The following is a 21,295-nucleotide window of genomic DNA, read 5'->3' as shown; positions in this document are numbered from 1 at the left end:
GTCCCATTCTTTTGTACTTGGCATAGCCTTTGAGGCGACTTTTTCAATGAAAAAAAAACTAAAAAAAATTACTTTCTTTTTGAAAATTTCATCAATTTTTGTAATTGGTGTTTTGAAAATCTGCTCCAAGACGACTAAGGGCTCCAAGTCGGAAGAGTCAGCGCTTCGCCCTGATACGAGCAGTTTTTTTGGATTGTTTTGTCCGTTAGTAGAAGAAAAGCAAATTTGGTGCAATTAATTGAATTCTCGTACTTATTTGCCAATTCTCAAGATCATATCTTTTCACGGAAAATTGCCACAGGTAAAAGATCTTTTTGAATTTGAGTTTTATAAAGGGCAGCTTTACAAAACAAAATTTGTCTGGTAAAAAACTACACCGAGCAGAAATGATCCATTTTTTCTTCGAATGTGTTAGTAAAATTCTACTTAAAAACGCTCACATGCCGATGACGCAGGCATAGTAGCAGCTGGATTGACCTTCGAACAGAACTCCATCGGGTATTCCGGGAACATCCACAGTTTCAGAGGGTCTTGCATCCTCTTGGCTAAAATAAAAAAAAAGTGAAATCAGGAATTAGCTAAGCAAAGTATGAATGCATTTCATGGGTATAAAGTATAAAGTATAAGCAGGGCGGATCTAAGATTTTCTCGAGGGCTGGGGAAGGGCACATTAAAAAAATTTATGAAAATTTTCTCGACTTTTCGAGTAAATAGTTCAAAAAAATAGAAATAGCCCGACACTTTTAATAAGTTTTTACGGGCTGGATCAAGATCAACTTTAGCTCGCTTGTCTCAATGTTCCCGACCGAAAAAAGTTTGTCTCCATTTTTGCTCGAGTCATTTATAACTCACTGCAAATCGACCAAAATAATTCAAGCCTGCCTTTCTGAACCATTGTTTTGTTGCGAAACAATTTAGAAGGAATTTTGTACTAAGGTTGTTCTCTAAAATAGAAATTTTAAGAAATATTTTGTTCATTTAAAAGCAAGTGTTGCTAATCACTGTCAGATGGGCTCGATTGATATAGCATAGTAATTTTTTTTCACTGCGATGCCAAACTGCATTTTGTCAATTTTAAGGGGATTCCTCAACAGGCCAAAAACTGAATTATTGCCGAATCCGCAACAATGCTACTTTTTAAATCTTCTGTGCTGTTTTGGATTCCACGGACAAACTGCTAAAACATTGTATTGCTCAAAATCGCTCCAAAAACAAGGAGTCATCAACAAAACTTTTGGAACCCGGAACAGTTCGAGGAGTCCATAAATAAATATTAACATATGTGTTTAGTAAACTTAGGATGTCTTGGAATCTGCAAATGTAAGTGGAATCCACAAGTTGTAGGGGGAATTCGCATCAATTTGCGGAATCTGGAACAACTACTTATATTCACTCGTTGCTGAATCCGCAACGAAAATTATGTGCCGCAAAGATCGCGCTACAGGAATTTGTACTCGGAATTCACGGAAACTTTTGAACATATTCAAAGACTTATCGCTGGAATCCAGGAACAAACGTACTCAAAACTTTGAGCCTATCCAGTGCATTTTTTGGTTTCGTGGTGTTTTCGCTTTTGATTTATGAGCTTTTCTAGGTTAAATTTATTAATTTTTTTTTCTGAAGGACCAATAAAGGAACTTAAAAACTCGAATGTGTTTTAAATTTTTTCTTTCATTTTTTTTGTTTTCCACGCAAAGTCAGGTACCACAAATAATCATCCGGTGTGAAATTTTTGTTGAGTTTTAGTCTAATTTCGAGAGGGTAAAGCAAGCAAACAGGTTTATTAGAGAACGATGCGCCAAAACTTTTAGTTTAATTTCGATAAAATCATTTTTTGAACGTTCTTTAAGGCTAGCTTGATATCTAAAAAAATTATTTTTCAAAAACAAACTTCTGCAAAAAAATTAAACAAATTGGCAATTTTTCTGAATGTTGTTTATTTTTTGTTGTCATTTTTTGAAAAAAACGACATCCTGAAAAAACTTTTTAAGTATTTTTTCTCACCGCGGGAACCGTTAAATTTCTATGGGTCTACGTCATTTTAGTTAGAGCTAACAGCTTTTTCAAAAGTGTTATAGGTTTTGGATCATCTCTTAGAATAATATTATCTGAAAATTCTCGTTCTCGGTTACAAAATCTATCCTCAACTGATTGTAGCTGATTGCATTTATCTGTCGGGTGCAATTTGTTATAGCCTTTTTGATTCACTGTGAATTTACAATTTCATCAAAAATTGAAAAAAATGCGTTAAAAATAAAAAGATGGGGAGCGCTGGGCCTATGTTTTAGATTTATTGGCGGCAATCGAAATTACTTCACTTTTGTTCATGATATGAAACAACTTTTCTATAGCGGGTTTTCAATCGCAAGACTGTAAATTTTCGACATCAAAGGTTGACATGGGCAACAATACAAAATAGACATTGTTTTATTAATTTGGGAACATGACTCGAACTCAAGTTTGTTCAGGGCTGTTGTTGTAAACCTAAATTGGTTCGAGGATGTTTGAGCACAATTGATTTAGGTCTAAACCTACAAAATCCAATTTTGGTGGAGTCGATTGAAAAATATATGAAGGAACAAAGCAAAATTGAACGTTTTATAGTCAATCCTCATACTCAAATACAACCAATTCCAGTCAAAACGGTTAGAAGATTTTCATAAACGTTCAGAAAATACAGTGATGCTTTAAATTAACCGGACAAAACGCGTTAAACTTGAAACTTAAAACCCGTTTTTCTCAAATTGGGGTGAGCTTAGGTGAAAACTTATGAAGACAAAACTTGCTTAAAATTTTAGCAGAATTAATATGGTGTAATGTGTGTTGCGAAATTCGAGCCCAAAATTTTACCCCAAAAATGGGTCATTTTGGCTTTTCTTAATTAATCAAAATTTACGCCAAAATTACCCAGTCGATCACAGACATAATTATATCAAAGTGAGCCTCTTACGTAGCCCAACAAACTTTAACAAAGATATAATCTCCAAAATATTGTATAAATTAATTTATTTTTGTTTGATAGACAAAAAAGGTCGTTTTTACTATATAAAATACCAACTTTTTATTTAAAAACAATTTTTAAACACTTTGCAATTTTTTTTGGAGATTATACCCTTCTTAAAGTTTGTTGGGCTACGTAATAGGCTCACTTTGATATAGTTATGTCTGTGATCGACTGGGTATTTTTGGCGTTAATTTTGATTAACTAAGAAAAACCAAAATGACCAATTTTTGGGGTAAAATTTCAGGCCCGAATTTCGCAACACAAATTCCACCATATTAATTCTGCTAAAATTTTTAGCAAGTTTTGTATTGATAAGTTTTCACCTAAACTCAACTCAATTTGAGATAAACGGGTTTTAAATTTCAAGTTGAACGCGTTTTGTCCGGTTAATTTAAATCAGCACTGTAGTTTCAAAAGCAGAAAAACAACTTGGTCGAATCAATTAGCAGCTATCGTTAATGGCTTATCCTACGCATTAAAAAATCGACTCAAACTATCTAGAAGCATTTTCACAATTTTATGTAGACGCACCTTAACAAAAGTATAAATACCATAAGAAACCTCACAAATACGTACATTAAAAACTAAATTATATGACTTTTAACACACATAGAAAACCATAAAATTTTTTAAAACTTAAATTTAGTGTCAAAACTCACATTAACAAAGTAATTATTTTACCAATAATACAATTTTTTTAATTCAAAATAACTTCGTTCAAAAAAAAGTCAAGGTTAAAACCTGAACCGTTTTTTTTCAGTAAAATTGCGTTTTTATAAATAGCGTCAGTAAATAGCGTTTTTATCTTGGCAGTTGAGAATTATGTACCTTAGTTTCGTATTTAAAATCAAAAAAAAAACTTTACTTAAAAAAAATGAAGTGTTTTTTTAATCGGAGTTTTTACCTTAGCCGTTAAGAGATAAATACCTTGGTTTCTAACTTGAGGCAAATTAAAAAATAGTTTAACTTATAAAAATTAATTTGAAACAAATTACCTAAAAGTAAAATTTTCTACGTTTTGATGCAAACTTTTAAGGTAAATTAACATTTTAAAGTTTTAAAGCATTTTTAAGGGTTGACACGCTTTAATTGTCAAGGGTACGGTGGTGCATCTAAAAACTTTTCAATAGGGGCGGATTTTCCTTTTATGTTTTGGGCGATCAAATTAACTTTCCAAGCATTCCCAGAACTCTATAAGCACGCCATTTTGACCAAAATATCTGCCCCTCAGGGAATTGTTTGTAAATAGGCCAAAAATAGGTGTAAATAGGCACTTTTTGGATAAAAAATTGCGTTTTTTGCCTTCAGAGAAAATTTATGGTCGGTTGGCCGAAAAGGGAAGTCGCAAAATAATACTTGAAGGGGTATAACTTTCTTGGATAGTCGCTCTTGGATATAACTTTATGGTCCTTAAAAATAAGTTAATACGTACTTGGGTAGTGGTAAATGACTTCAAATCTTTAAATTTTTCTAAGTTTTTCTAATTATTTAAATTTAAATATGCAAAATGGTTGTTATAAGTCTTTTTCCGGTAATTTTATTTTTCATAAAATTTTTTGCATATAGAACATAACTTAGTTGGAATCAAATTGCTCCAAAAATGCATCCCGAAAATTGAAACAAAACCTACATCTGTTGCAGGTCAATCTGCCCTATTCCAACACACCCGGTACCATACTACTCTACGCCATTCTACCCACATAACAATTTACCCAAGGCCAATCTACCCTACGCCAATCTACTTACGCCGATCTACCCTCCGCCTAAGTTTGAGACGGATTAAAAACTGCACAAAAGTGGTCGCGCCAACGTGTTGCGTGTTTGCCAACAGATGGTAGGACACTATAAAAAAATTGGAGCCTGTTATCGCAGACGACCTTAAACCGAGGGAGTCAACTCGGTAGATTGGAATAGGGTAATTTGTCATGGAACCTAGACATCAAATCTTTCTCAAATTTACATGTTGGTCCTCATGATTACGGGCAATTGCAAAAAACAGTTGGATACAGTTACGAATAGATTACTGGGAAGAATGGGATAGCAGAGAATCTTAAAAGTGTTATTCTTTGTCTTAAATTTTAGCTTTTTTAAGGGTTGAAAACAAAGCTAAAATAAAAAAGACTGCTTGTATCAGGGCGAATTTTTGAGAGTTCCGAATGCCTTTTAAAGTCTACGGAAAAAAAACAATGAAGATTTAGAAAAATATATATATAGAATTTGAGATTTTTTGAAAATCATCTTCCTAGAGCTATCTATCCAGTTTAAGAGAAAAATGATATATTTTACAGAAAGCAAAATTTTGAATAGACTAACTAGCTTGACTTTCAATTTGGAACAATTTCTAAGAAGACAGATTAAATCTCCGCTTAAGAGTTAATAGCACAAAATATATCGCGCGTTAAATGTACAACATTGGGCATATTGGCAGTCTTAAAATCCCCATAACTTTACAAAAAATAATCAGAGATTTTTTTCGTTTAGTTTGAGCTCAGGACAACAAGACTTTTCGACGAATGATTTCACAAAAATCCGTCAAAATTGGCTAGTTAAAAATCCAAATTTGTCAGGATAAAAAAACACCCCTAGCACAAATTTTCTGTCCCTTTCTTCGAAAGTCGGTATCATAAACGGCATTTAACGAAATTCTGATTTTGTGACAAAATCTGTTAGTTGTGTTTTGGTTTTACCTTAATCCATTTTAACTAAAACTAGGCTAAAATTACCCTAAATATTTTTTCATATAAATTCAAAACAAGTTTAAGGTAAGATTAACCTCTTTTTATTTTGCCAAATTTCAGATAGGTGATTTTAATTGAAGTGTTTGTGTGTGGTACCTAACACTTAAGTTATCTTGAAACAACGTTTTTTCTTTTTCAAAATGAACAAAGAAAAGGCTACAAAGATTGCGTAAAACCCTTGCATACTTAAGAAATTACAAGGGATTTTTCCTTTTGTTTTTCAAAATCTCAGTGAGTTGAAATGAATAACTTAGATGGTAAACTTGAACTTGTAACTGACATAATCCCTAAGTAATTCTTCTTGGGATAATCTAGGATGCGAGTGTCTTCTGTGTATACCAGTATTACAAAGCACACTCCAGTATTTCCCATTATAGGCAGCCAGTCAGTTTGTGTGAAGTCATTAGATGATGCAGTTGAGAATCTGGCCGAACACTGTTGGCTACTCTCGCTCTCATAGCATGTGCCCACCCAACAAATTGGACCTGGAAAAACCTTGAGTTTAAAGGAAGTTCAATCGAATAGTTAGAATCAGAAGGCTTTCTTTAAAATTTTTATAGAGAATCAGAATATAACGGGGTCGAGGTGCTCATTTATGTTTCGACAGTCTCGACTGAAAAGATGCTCCACCGTAATCGACCCAAGCAAGAAATGTTTGACCAAACTTGTATATGTTATGAATTTCAAACAACACGAGTTATCCAAATTTAAACTTTCAAATTTATGCTTTTTGGTTAATATCTTATGATGACTTTGTATAAGAATGAAATGATTAAAATTATTTGCAATTTAACTAATTTTTTCCACCTTTTGAAATTCTAGGTTGCATTTTGAGTCAAAAATATGAAAAACTATGCTGAAAAATTATGTGAAAGAAATTTTTCCTTTTGACTCGAAAACTCGGGAAAATTGGTGTTTTTCGACCGTACTCGAGGATTGTTTCGACCGTGCTTGAACGTACTCAACCATGCTCGACGTATGTTTTGACCGAATGCTCGACTGTGCACGAGGTATGGTTCGATTTTTTGCTCGACCCAAGTCCCTGTCTTGACTATTCTTTTTTAGTCGAGCACTGAAATGTGCTTAAATGTGAAAGTCGAAATATGAATTGAGTACCTCCGCCCAGGGAGAACATAACAAGGCTACGAAAGAAGCCTATTTTAAAGTAGGCTTTAAATTTTGTTGTAGAGCTTGATAATATAAAGCGTTTACATTCGGAACCATTTAACTGCTTTGGAAATTTTTTAAAGTTTTTTCGATAATCAATTTGACGCAAACAAAAGCTGCTTTTTGTCGTAGAGTATAAATTTTTTAATCAAAAATGCTTCTCAATAAAACTTCTAATCTTTTTTCGAATTTCGCATAAAAAATTTTGAGAAGTTTGCATAAACAAAATTGTGCAATGATTGAACGCAGAATTTGTTTTCAGGACCAACATGGATATGAAACTCTCCGTTCAAAACAATATGCCCTTTATCAAGAAAGAGAGTTTTTATTCATGCATTTTTTGTTATCAGTATGTAAAATGTAATGGGCACTGTACCAAAACTCCGTTTAATTTAGCTGAAGAACTTAACTTGCGTTTAGAAAAACAGGTTCTAACCTCATATCTTATTTGCTTCTTGGAATCAAAATAGGCGTTTCATCAATTGTAGTAAGATAAACAGCTAAATATTTTGAATATCCTACTATGAAACTATGGATAACCTCTACTTTCCTTTTTCAGGGATTTATCTAAAAGTGAGCTGCTGTTACAAATCAATTTTAATTTTTGATCTTTTTTGCTTCAAATTATTCCGTGTGAACTTTTTCTGAAACTGAGTTGGTGAAAACAAATCTCTATCTTTGATTGTTTGTTGTTTGTTTTGCTATATATATATATATATATATATATATATATATATATATATATATATATATATATATATACAGTTAAACATTTGGGATTTGCAAAGTAATAGATATGGACCTGTACCAAGGAAGCATGAAGAAAGGACATATGGGTTTCATTATGTTCAAATTCAGAACAGAAGAGCAGTTTTGCTTTCATAGGTTCTAACAAAGCCAAGAATGTTTTTTAAAAAATGGAGGAAGCTAGCTGGGAGTGTTTTATAACAATGGTAGTAGCCGAGAAACAAACTTCACCTAATCCTAGAAATACCATTTTTTAAAATAAAGATATGGTGTTCAGGTTAACCAATTACTCTAAAGTTTATCGTGTTTCAAAAAAAAATCTTAGTTTGTTTCGAAACCAATTTAGATGCAAGGAAAAATCGTTGTTTTATTTAGAAGCAATAAAAAGCAAGAAAAAAATATATATATCTATATATATAATTATATATCGTATCATTTTCTCGAGTTTCGAGTACAATAGAATGGGACAAAAGGTTGAGTACAAAAACAATCAATTTTGTTTGCCAGCTTCTTCTATGTTATTGTTCGGGCAGTATTTTGGTCGCCATAATAATTAAGACAATAGCTGAATCACTATCTCTAACTTGTCATTTTAATTGTCATTATAATTGCCTTTTTCATCAGATGTCATTATTATTTATTATGAACAATGTGCCATAGCCTGAAGAATTTTTATATGATTGTCCCGCTTTTTTGCTTATATCGCAAGACTGACAATTCATGTCAGAATATTGGAAAAAATGACGGCTTTTTCTTTTACTCTAATTGTTTAATATGATTTGTGTGGCCTATAATGGGGGCTTTTATCATGCGCGAAGGACCGAATGAGCGAAAAACTCGTGAGCGCAAGACGGAAAATAAAACTAGCCGAAAATCAGTTTTCACAAAGAAACAATTGCCATTCTTTGAAATGAATTAAATGAAGCTATTTTTTGCTTCTTTTATAACTATAAAATTTGTTCCAATTCGGGGGCTGTCAATGGCAGCTTGAAACTTTTGCATAATTCTGCCGTTTTTATATTCGCTCAATCTCAAAATTCAGTCCCTGGAGATGTTCACTTTCTTTTGATTGGTTGATTTTTGTTTTCCCGCATTCGGTCCTTCGCGTATGAGCGCCCATGGATCAGAATCGAGTAAATTGTCATAATACGGTTAGTATCTATAAAATGACAAAGTAATCGATTATAATCCATTCAAAATAAAATGGTTTATAATCCTAATATTTTGTTTGTCAATATAATCCATTATAATCGATTAGAATCCACTAAAATTGAATTATAATCCTAAAAATTTTTATGCCAATAAAACCCATTATAATCGATTATTATGGATTTTTTCGAAGGGGTTATTCATGAAATTAACATTTTTTTTGAAGTTATCTCATTTCCTGTTTAGAGCAGTTGCTACGCATTACGTTTCATAAAATTTTACTTTTCACGATAAAATGTATATTTTTTTGTCTCTACTTTTTTATTTCATCGCAGTTTAACACTTCATTTTACTGTTTTTTTTACCGCAACCGTACCACCCCCAGTTTACCCGACCCCTTTTGTTGGAGGGGAGTTAAAAATGATTGAGGGGTAGAGATGACGTTGATACATGGCATTTAGTGAAAGACGCATGGCATACATTTTGCAAATTTCATCGTTTATAATGGATTATCTTGGCAAAAAATTTCGATTTCAGTGACAAAAATCATGGATTATAATAGATTTTTTTCAAAAATAATCGATTATAATGGCAATATAATCGACTTCGTGGTCTGAATTTTACATCTGTAATGGATTATAATAGATTTTTTCTGTCTCGGAAATCCATTATAATCGATTAGAATCCATGGGCACTCGGTGCGGGTATTATACTAAAACACAGTCTCCACATACCCGTTTTGCAGTCACAGACATATAGTAGTAGGTCCGTACAAGTTAAACCGACGATTATAAAGTTGCCAAAAACAAATGAATTGATAAGACAAAAAAGTTGATAAAACAAAAAAGTTATGAAGTTTAAAAAAAACACCCAATTACAAAAATCTTGGTGGTCGTAACAAAACGAAATAGACAAAAAAGATTTCATACTTCGAGAAACGGAGAAGAATGATGAAATGGACTCTATTTCCCCCGAAATAGTCGACAGTGCGCCTTGTCCAAAGTATGCAGCGCCGTCTGAGAATATCCTGCGCAGCGTCACGTTGTAAGTGTCCAGCCGATTAATCTTCATGGCTTCGACGTCGAAAATGTTCAAAAAATTTTCGTAGTCTTCAAATCGAATTACGCCGTCATCAACATCGGTGCCAACATTGTCGAAATCCTTGAAGAATCTTGTATGGGGGCACGTAGGTTCTTCCAAGGCGGGCCATTTTATCTTCAAGTAAGGTACCCACAACTGGTTTGATTGTGTGAAATAATATGTCCTGTTTACTGTACTCGGGTAGATTGGGTTCGGTTCTGAAAACATAACCTTCAAATCAACTGAATATTAAATCCAGTAAGTTTGAACACCAGTGGATTTAGGAAGAGAGCGGGAGCGGACGCTCTCTTACCTGAGGAGTTCGACCCCCTGCTGGCCCAAAGGGTCCCTCTTTTGTACTATTTTAAGATATCCATTTTTGGCTGACTGACCCTTAAGTTTTTCTAAAGGCGCCTAGATAGACTAATTCTGAGGGGGGAGCGCGCGCCGAAAACACGCAATCTTTTGGTCAAAACGCTCCAATACGTGCCTCCAAACGCCTTTTTTGGCCTGTTTTTTCTTCTTTATTTTTTGAATTCTGGTCTTTATTTGTATACTGTTTCCGTAGATCTCAGAAAATCAGTCGAACAAAAAAAATTATCTTTTTTTGTTGAAAATCCGCCTCCCTTCGAAAAAATCTTGGATCCGCCCCTGAGCTTGAGTATCGTACATGTGACTTCTTCATACAATCTATGGATAGCAAGAAACAATCAAAATCCACGGATATCTACAGTTTTTTTCTAATGAATCAAACATGCACTTACAAATGCATGTTTACATTTTTATTCAGTCTTTTTCAAGTTTATGGATACGACAAAAAAACGTTTGTCCAAAAAAAAAACTTCCAACAAAAAAGCTACGTTTTTGCCGTTATGAATAATTAATTGGAGAAATTTCTGACGAAAGGCAGAAAAAAAGCTAGTTGCCAATTTTTTCAAACTCATCATTGTGTTGTGGTCGCTCATTCTTTTTATTTAATTCTAATTTATCCTACTTCTGAATAATACACTTTTAGCCTGAATTAGTTTAGTACTTTAGAAGAGCAGAGTTTACACTTTTTAAAATACCGTAGTCTAATGTAAGCGAATCTGGCATCCAGGAGATTACGCTATGATTAAATCACACGATCGATTTACCTATCGCTGGGGAAGCCCTGAGAGATATGCTCCAAAGACCACCGAAAGTTAAGGAGAACACAAATACAGATAATGTGATAAAATCGTTTAACCGGAAAATTGCCATAGCAGCAACAGTGGAAGAGGCCGCAGAAAATGGAAATGTTCAAGATAAGAGCGAGACCGACTATAAACTGCGACAAAACAAAAAGGTCCGATGACAAAACAATTGCACGCAAGAAAAGAAAAATGGATACTGTCGGATGGATAAGATTCAAAAAAGCGGATAAAAAAGCCATATAATGGCTCTTCTTCGCCCATGTAACGAAAGAGAAACGGATCATCTCACCAAAACTTACCAAGGTTTTCTCTCCGGATAAAACTTACCTCCGGATTTCTTTTCAAGATATTTTGGGATTAACTAAACTTAGAAATTACCAGAAAATGTCACATTTTATAGCTAACATTTCGTTTGAACGCCATATGCTTTTAAAGTGCCGACCACGTAATAGAGGAAACTTGAGCAGCTTGGGGAAGCATTCGCAGAAATGACTCTGAAGAGCGAGATCTCCAGTGGAGGTAAATATCATATTCGTGACATCTTCATCAACAACGTGAAAATCTACGATATTAAAGGAAGCTGTCAAATCGAAATTTTATCTCTGCTAGATGCTCTTAATGTACCACTGGTCGTTGGAAAAAGAATCTGCAATCACTTAAAGATAGCAACATTTATTTAAACCAGACATCGCACGTCCGAAAAAATATTCTCTTAGGAAACGAACCAATCCTAAACGTCTTAAGTGAATACTCGTGTATAAATGTGGGAGAAAAGCTCCCAAAGAAGACCCCGGCAGTTTGGTCAGCTTGTATTCTAAAGAAGAAATTCCAAATAAAATTGTGATTCAAAACGTAAAAATGTAAGCTTTATCGTAAGAAAAAAACACTAAGAAGAGTGTATATTATTTTCCGAGTAAGCAATCTGCAAGTAATTGTTAAATATTCCGTAAAAAGTTACGACTTCATCAACGCTTGGTTAGATGCTGGTAGCAGCAAAACTGACTTTCACTTAATTTTAAATATGAAGAAAAATTTATCTCCGACGATAAAACATCGAAAAAACTGCTTTTTAACGTTCTAGAATCTTGTATATCTGATCATACAAGTCAGTTTGGCCAGTGCAGTCAATTTTTTTTATTAAAGATGAAATGAAGCGACAAGAAATGCAGCTATCTGGCCCATAATTCAATGAAAAAAATGAAGTTCAAACCACGAAAAATTTACATTGCGGTTTTTGGATGAGTTCAACGAGTACACAAATCTCTTTGGAAGAGAAAGCGCAAGCCTAAAAAAACTCTCGATAATTTGAAAAACTCAGATAAATTTTGGCTCCAAGAATCAGTTTTGAAATCTCGCACAAATCCTAGCATCTTTGGGGAACCCTATAAGACTACTATCGTACAAAAAATCTTTTGGAAGGACGTACAAACGTCGGCGTTCGACAAAAAAGACGGACCGACCTATTGACGTACGCCGAAAATCTCAGTTTTATGTTAATTTGAGAACCAGAATTAAAACAAACAGACAAAAGCGTCTCATATAAGGCTGGGTGCTTCAATAGTGCAACTCCATGTGAGCGACTGGGAAACAATTATTTTGGGTCCTCGTTTTATCAAATACTACCTCCTTAAAAAGTCAACATAACTAGCCATTTAAAACACTTCCGGGTAGTGTGCGCTGCTCTTTATTAAAAAATTACCTTCGTGACCCACAGATCGACGTGATAAAAAATCACAAGGCGCTTATTTTGGCTCTGTCAAGTAGTCTGGGAAAAGAAACCTTGAATAGATGCTTTACTCGCTGAGTAAACTGGTTATTGCTGTATTTTTTTAAATGTGAGACACTGGCTGGCAAGGATTTTGTGTAAAATAATGGCACCCATTATGCAGACAGATTAAAGCTCGAACCATTTGACGGTCAGTTTCGGTATGAAAAAACGCAAACCTAAATCTTCCAAAATTTGAAATAGATTGTTGAAAGAAAAAATCAATTTCAGACAACTTCCTTCTTTATTTTTTTATCAATATCTCACAAAATTTGGAAGACTCCCTTTGACGCAATTGGGTTATCCGGTTCAATGCTACAATTCAGTTATCCATTAATGCAATTCAGTTATCCTGTTCGCTGTCAGAGGAACAGTCTATAAATTTTTCTCTTGAACGCATCCCGACATTTGATAAAGCAATCCTCTCGGAGTGTATCAGGTGCCCATACCTTAGCCAACTCATTTGCAATCATTCTAAAATGCTTAAACGGAGTTCAATTTGTATCTAATACTGATACTTAAATCGCTACCAGATCTTAAAAGAATACAAAAAAAATTACAGGTCATTTGGGTTTTAACTAGCATCGAACCATTGTGAAAAAATTTTTTTTGCAAAAAAAAAACTTCAAATATTCTATCCAAATTTGTATTTTTTTCAGGATTCATTTACTTACCTGGGATTGCTTTAAAAGATTAAAATAGACAGTTTAAAGCAAACCTTCGTTTTAATTTTAGTTTTTTGAAACCTGGGGCGCCCAGCTCAAACAAAATGACCGGCATTCCTTCTTCAAAAACATTCGGTGAATCCCGGAACGCCACGAAAGCCTTCTTTATCAAATTTCATTAAATAACTTTTTATCAAGTGGAGAATGACTATGTGGACACACAACTTTGTCGTGAGGCGACTTTCGTTACCTCGTTCAGTCGATGTCTATCAAAACTTATATGTCTATTATTTTATTATGTGTTAACACTCTATACGTCTCCACTCAAGGCCAAATTTAACCAGTTTAAGTGTGATGATGCTTAATTTTGTTATTTCCAGTGATGCGATATTAGTTAACGTGAAACAGTTATTCTATTCTGAGTACGGCATCTATTCAAAACAAAACTAGGTTTCTTAACGTCTTTTCTACCGATATTTTTATCTAACTATTTTAAGAAAATCTATCGGTTTGTAATACTTAGTAATAAGTAATACTTATTAATACTTATTTTTTGCTTTTAACACTTCAGTCTTAAACCAGTACTGGGCGGGTTTTGTCATGGCGGAGCCAGCAGCTCCTGTAAATAAAGACAGGACTGTTCTCTAAGGTATTCTGCATTTTTGTGCGAATAACTCAGTTAACTACCTTTTCTATGGGAAACATGAATCGGTCAACACTTTCTAGCAGTTGGATTATAGGAAAATACCATTCCCAACGATCTTTTAGCATGCCCACATTTTTGTTGACAAGTCCCCTCCTCCTGAGCCGGAAACACATGCAGCTACTGAGTATGCGGAAGCTCGAGACGCATCTCTTTTTTGCGACGGAAAAGCCGTAAGAAGAACATGGTAAGAAAACTCTCGCTTGTTCTTCTTTTTTGGGAATGAAAGAAAATGGCGGTTCACAGATTCGAACCCACATCTCGACCTGAATTCTTGCTCCTTTAAAGGCTTTCATGATAGCTGCAAAGTGATGTTCAGTACTGATCGTAGAACGAATTAAGCTGTATCACGATATTCATGCTAGAGTCCTTTGTTTTTCATAAGATCGAATCTGCGTCGTTTCGGAAAACGGAACCCGAAATCTGTTGGGACTGAATTTACATGCGGAACTAGGGTTAGTCACGACTCAAACGAAACCGGTTGAAGTCGACTCAATAACAGACTATGAGGTGCTGGACCCGAAATCAATGTTCTGGAGAAATCGTTTCACAAAGAGTGAGGTCAATGTTCTCCACATGCTTGCTTGGTCGAAAGTTAACATGTCTTCAGTACCATCAAGTTCCCTCTAATTCCCCTTCAATGTAAGGGTCGAAAATTCCAAATTCATAATCGAGAGTGAGTAGCGATTGAAACGCAAAATCTTGTCGAAGACAAACAGATAGAAAAACTAGAAAAATGCAAGACTAAATTTCTCATAGCACCTATCGTTCTAACTGCAAAGAGGGATGGCTCTACAAAGCTAGCTTTAAATGCGAAGTCTATCAACACTTAGATGTGGAAAAACAAGTACTACATGTCCAACATGCATGAGCTTACCAACTCGGCATCTCGATTCATTTTTGAGAACGTTCCGGGTGAAAGTGTGGATTACATCTTTAGACTCAAGTATGCCTTCAGACGAATGCTCCCTTCTGGTCTTACCATTAGTCAATATAACTTCAGCATCCTATGCGGCGATGCCTCTGGAATTTATAGGCTTATGACCGGGTTTACGGACCCTCAGACATGCCCACTGAAATCCAAAAGACGATGGACTGCACGCTCCAGGGACTAGAATGGGTGATTTGCTACCTGGAAGACAATCTAATGGTGACTTAAGGATAGGTTTCAAGCGACAATGTGCTAGATGACAAAGTGTTCCAGAGTCTGAATCATGGAAACTGAGCATTAAAGTACAGTTAGTGCGAATTGTCTGTGAAAAATCTCATCTGGATAGGATGTGAGATTGATGAAAACGACTTCGCGCTAAATTTTTTAAAAATTGAGTCTATCAAATTGGTGAAATCCTCTTGAAACCTGAAACAAATAAGATCGTTTTTTGGGATATTTAACCAGCAACTAAGTTTTATACAGGAGATACAAAAGTTTAATGTATATTTCCATACACCTCTAATGGCTAGTAACAAGCAATCCTTCTCACGGGGGGACAAACAAAACGTCGCGTCTTACAATATATGTTGGAACTCAAAGCGAAAACCCCAAGTCTTTTTCATTACAATACATCCAAAAAATCTGGAAGTAAGTGCGAAGCAAATCACAGCGGTCTGGAAGCGTACTTCGAACAAGAAGTTGAGACTAATGTTTGGGCACCAATTACGTTTGCGTCAGGTTTTTCTAAATAAGGCGGAAGCAAAATATACTTCAAAGTAACTCAAACTATTGACAATCGTGTGGTTATACGAACATTGTAGAACGTATTTTTGATAACAGAATTGGAGTCCTAAAAGACCACAAGGCTGTCATTTCTGCACACAACCAACATTATGGTAAGTAATCATACCAGTACTTTCGACGCTGTGGGCTGATGGCCTTTTGCGCTTCGTTACACCAAATCAGGCCTTCATTGAATGCAGTTTCCGATTAATGACAAGTTGAAACAATCGAATTAGATGGTCATTGTTGTATGGGAAACAATCGCTCTTCCGTACTGGTCTCATTATCGAATCAGGGAGCTTGGCTAATAGTTTAAAGGGGTTGCCGTCTTATAAACAAGAAATACAGCCACTTAGAACGCTCCGTCACTTGTCTGAAGCCATAAGGGGGCGGTCAAATTTTAAACACACAATCCACTTATCGTAATGTTAAATTGACGGATCGTCGCTAGAGGGCAAAAGGATCGCCGCTCATTTCAGCTCTCGACCAATCGAATTGTGATATGCGGAGTAACTTGCTACTTCGTCAACCAATAGAAGGTGATGAGTTATCCGCGGGGACGTTGAGCCAATCACGAGCTGATATGCAAATTGCGAGTCGTAGGCATCAAAAAGCGTGTTAAAAACACTGTCTGCGACTGAATATAACACATTTCATTTGCTCTAGGCCATCTCTCATATTGAAATCAAGTAATAGCATTATCGTTACCCCTAACAACACTCGTGAGCAACATAATCTACCAAAACTAAAACTGCACTACCGGAGATACAAAAGTTTAATGTACTTTTCTATACACCTTTAATGGCTTGTAACATGCAACCATTCTCACGGGAGGACAAACAAGACGTCGCGTCTTACAATATATATTAGAACTCAAAGCATAAATCCCAAGTCTTTTTCATTACAATACATCCCAAAATTCTGGAAGTAAGTGCGAAGCAAGTCACAGCGGTCTGAAGGCGTGCCTCGAACAAGGAGTCGAGACTAATGTTTGGGCACCAATTACGTTTGCTTCAGAACATTCTGAATAAGGCGGAAGCAAAATATAATACAAAGCAACTCGAACTATTGACAATCGTGTGGTCATACGAACAATGTAGAACGTATCTTTTTGATAACAAATTCGGAGTCCTAATAGTCCACAAGGCTATCATTTCTGCACACAACCAACATTTTGCAAGTAATCATACCAGTCTTTTCGACCCTGTGGGCTGATGGCCTTTTATGCTTCGTTAAACCAAATCAGGCCTTCAATAAATGCCGTCTCCGATCAAAGTTAAGTTGGACCAATCGAATTAGATGGTCATTGTTGTTTGGGAAACAATCGCTCTTCCGTACTGATCTCATTATCAAATCAGGGAGCGTGGCTAAAGTTTAAAGGGGCTGCCGTCTCATAAACAAGAAATACAGCCAGTTAGAATGCTCCGTCAGTTGTCTGAAACCATGAGGGGCGGTCAAATATTAAACAGAAAATCCGATTAACGTAAAGTTAACTTGACGGATCGCCGCTAGAGGGCAAAAAAATCACCGCTCATTTCAGCTCTCAGCCAATCGAAGTGTGATTTGCGGAGTAACTTGCTACTTCGTCAACCAATAGAAGGTGATGAATTATCCGCGGGGACTTTGAGACAATCACGAGCTGAAATGCAAATTGCGAGTCGTAAGCACCAAAAAGCGTGTTAAAAACATTGTCTGCGACTGAATATAACACATTTCATTTGCTCTAGACCATCTCTCTAATGATATCAAGGAAAAGCAAAATCGTTACCCCTAACAACACTCTTGAGCAACATAATCTACAAAAATTATAATCGCACTACCGGAGATACAAAGGTTTAATGTACTTTTCTATACACCTTTAATGGCTTTTAACAAGCAACCATTCTCACGGGAGGACAAACAAAACGTCGCGTCTTACAATATATGTTAGAACTCAAAGTGAAAATCCCAAGTTTTTTTCATAACAATACATCCAAAAAATCTGGAAGTAAGTGCGATGCAAATCACAGCGGTCTGAAGGCGTACCTCGAACAAGAAGTCGAGACTAATGTTTGGGCACCAATTACGTTTGCGTCAGAAATTTCTGAATACGGCGGAAGCAAAATATACTAAAAAGCAACTCGAACTATTGACAATCGTGTGGTCATACGAACAATGTAGAACGTATCCTTTTGATAACAAATTCGGAGTCCTAATAGACCACAAGGCTATCATTTCTGCATGCAACCAACATTATGCAAGTAATCATACCAGTCCTTTCGACCCAGTGGGCTGATGGCCCTTTGCGCTTCGTTAAACCAAATCAGGCCTTCAATAAATGCAGTTTCCGATTAATGACAAATTGAAACAATCGAATTAGATGGTCATTGTTGTTTGGGAAACAATCGCTCTTTCGTACTGGTCTCATTATCGAATCAGGGAGCTTGGCTAATCGTTTAAAGGGGTTGCCGTCTTATAAATAAGAAATACAGCCACTTAGAACGCTCCGTCACTTGTCTGAAGCCATAAGGGGGCGGTCAAATATTAAACACACAATCCACTTATCGTAATGTTAACTTGACGGATCGTCGCTAGAGGGCAAGAGAATCACCGCTCATTTCAGCTCTCGACCAATCCAAATGTGATTTGCGGAGTAACTTGCTACTTCGTCAACCAATAGAAGGTGATGAATTATCCGCGGGGACTTTGAGCCAATCACGAGCTGACATGCAAATTGCGACTCGTAAGCACCAAAAAGCGTGTTAAAAACATTATCTCCGACTAAAAATAACACATATCAATTGCTCTCGGCCATCTCTTATAATGAAATCAAGGAATAGCAAAATCGTTACCCATAACAACACTCTTGAGCAACATAATCTACAAAAATTATAATCGCACTACCGGAGATACAAAGGTTTAATGTACTTTTCTATACACCTTTAATGGCTTGTAACAAGCAACCATTCTCACGAGAGGCCAAACAAAACGTCGCGTCTTACAATATATGTTAGAACTCAAAGTGAAAATCCGAAGTTTTTTTCATAACAATACATCCAAAAAATCTGGAAGTAAGTGCGATGCAAGTCACAGCGGTCTGAAGGCGTACTTCGAACAAGAAGTCGAGACTAATGTTTGGGCACCAATTAAGTTTGCGTCAGGTTTTTCTAAATAAGGCGGAAGCAAAATATACTTCAAAGTAACTCGAACTATTGACAATCGTGAATAGTTCGAGTTACTTTGTTTCATAACAATACATCCAAAAAATCTGGAAGTAAGTGCGATGCAAATCACAGCGGTCTGAAGGCGTACCTCGAACAAGAAGTCGAGACTAATGTTTGGGCACCAATTACGTTTGCGTCAGAAATTTCTGAATACGGCGGAAGCAAAATATACTAAAAAGCAACTCGAACTATTGACAATCGTGTGGTCATACGAACAATGTAGAACGTATCCTTTTGATAACAAATTCGGAGTCCTAATAGACCACAAGGCTATCATTTCTGCATGCAACCAACATTATGCAAGTAATCATACCAGTCCTTTCGACCCAGTGGGCTGATGGCCCTTTGCGCTTCGTTAAACCAAATCAGGCCTTCAATAAATGCAGTTTCCGATTAATGACAAATTGAAACAATCGAATTAGATGGTCATTGTTGTTTGGGAAACAATCGCTCTTTCGTACTGGTCTCATTATCGAATCAGGGAGCTTGGCTAATCGTTTAAAGGGGTTGCCGTCTTATAAATAAGAAATACAGCCACTTAGAACGCTCCGTCACTTGTCTGAAGCCATAAGGGGGCGGTCAAATATTAAACACACAATCCACTTATCGTAATGTTAACTTGACGGATCGTCGCTAGAGGGCAAAAGAATCACCGCTCATTTCAGCTCTCGACCAATCCAAATGTGATTTGCGGAGTAACTTGCTACTTCGTCAACCAATAGAAGGTGATGAATTATCCGCGGGGACTTTGAGCCAATCACGAGCTGACATGCAAATTGCGACTCGTAAGCACCAAAAAGCGTGTTAAAAACATTATCTCCGACTAAAAATAACACATATCAATTGCTCTCGGCCATCTCTTATAATGAAATCAAGGAATAGCAAAATCGTTACCCATAACAACACTCTTGAGCAACATAATCTACAAAAATTATAATCGCACTACCGGAGATACAAAGGTTTAATGTACTTTTCTATACACCTTTAATGGCTTGTAACAAGCAACCATTCTCACGAGAGGCCAAACAAAACGTCGCGTCTTACAATATATGTTAGAACTCAAAGTGAAAATCCGAAGTTTTTTTCATAACAATACATCCAAAAAATCTGGAAGTAAGTGCGATGCAAGTCACAGCGGTCTGAAGGCGTACTTCGAACAAGAAGTCGAGACTAATGTTTGGGCACCAATTAAGTTTGCGTCAGGTTTTTCTAAATAAGGCGGAAGCAAAATATACTTCAAAGTAACTCGAACTATTGACAATCGTGTGGTTATACGAACATTGTAGAACGTATTTTTGATAACAGAATTAGAGTCCTAAAAGACCACAAGGCTATCATTTCTGCACACAACCAACATTATGGTAAGTAATCATACCAGTCCTTTCGACGCTGTGGGCTGATGGCCTTTTGCGCTTTGTTACACCAAATCAGGCCTTCATTGAATGCAGTTTCCGATTAATGACAAGTTGAAACAATCGAATTAGATGGTCATTGTTGTATGGGAAACAATTGCTCTTCCGTACTGGTCTCATTATCGACTCAGGGAGCTTGGATAATAGTTTAAAGGGGTTGCCGTCTTATAAACAAGAAATACAGCCACTTAGAACGCTCCGTCACTTGTCTGAAGCCATAAGGGGGCGGTCAAATTTTAAACACACAATCCACTTATCGTAATGTTAACTTGACGGATCGTCGCTAGAGGGCAAAAGGATCGCCGCTCATTTCAGCTCTCGACCAATCGAAATGTGATATGCGGAGTAACTTGCTACTTCGTCAACCAAAAGAAGGTGATGAGTTATCCGCAGGGACGTTGAGCCAATCACGAGCTGATATGCAAATTGCGAGTCGTAGGCATCAAAAAGCGTGTTAAAAACACTGTCTGCGACTGAATGTAACACTTTTCATTTGCTCTAGACCATCTCTCATATTGAAATCAAGTAATAGCATTATCGTTACCCCTAACAACACTCTTGAGCAAATTAATCTACAAAAATTATAATCGCACTACCGGAGATACAAAAGTTTAATGTACTTTTCTACACACCTTTAATGGCTTGTAACAAGCAATCATTCTCACGAGAGGCCAAACAAAACGTCGCGTCTTACAATATATGTTAGAACTCAAAGTGAAAATCCGAAGTTTTTTTCATAACAATACATCCAAAAAATCTGGAAGTAAGTGCGA

At 36.0% G+C, this 21,295-nt stretch overlaps 1 protein-coding gene across 1 annotated transcript in view; it reads right to left on the bottom strand.

The window, feature by feature from the left end:
• LOC134855024 (uncharacterized) overlaps positions 1-21,295 on the bottom strand; it is a 93,966-nt gene that overhangs the window by 45,401 nt on the left and 27,270 nt on the right. Inside the window, exons 4-6 of the mRNA XM_063871404.1 lie at positions 9,735-10,103; positions 6,023-6,227; positions 441-545 (exon numbers count right to left, since the gene is read on the bottom strand). Coding sequence (XP_063727474.1) covers positions 441-545; positions 6,023-6,227; positions 9,735-10,103 — 679 coding nt within the window. The remainder of the gene's footprint in view (positions 1-440; positions 546-6,022; positions 6,228-9,734; positions 10,104-21,295) is intronic.

This window comes from Symsagittifera roscoffensis, chromosome 10 (assembly GCF_963678635.1).
Source record: "Symsagittifera roscoffensis chromosome 10, txSymRosc1.1, whole genome shotgun sequence".
Taxonomy (NCBI): domain Eukaryota; kingdom Metazoa; phylum Xenacoelomorpha; order Acoela; family Convolutidae; genus Symsagittifera; species Symsagittifera roscoffensis.
The sequence above is the reverse complement of the archived record's forward strand: the minus strand, read 5'-3'. Positions and strand labels throughout refer to the sequence as shown.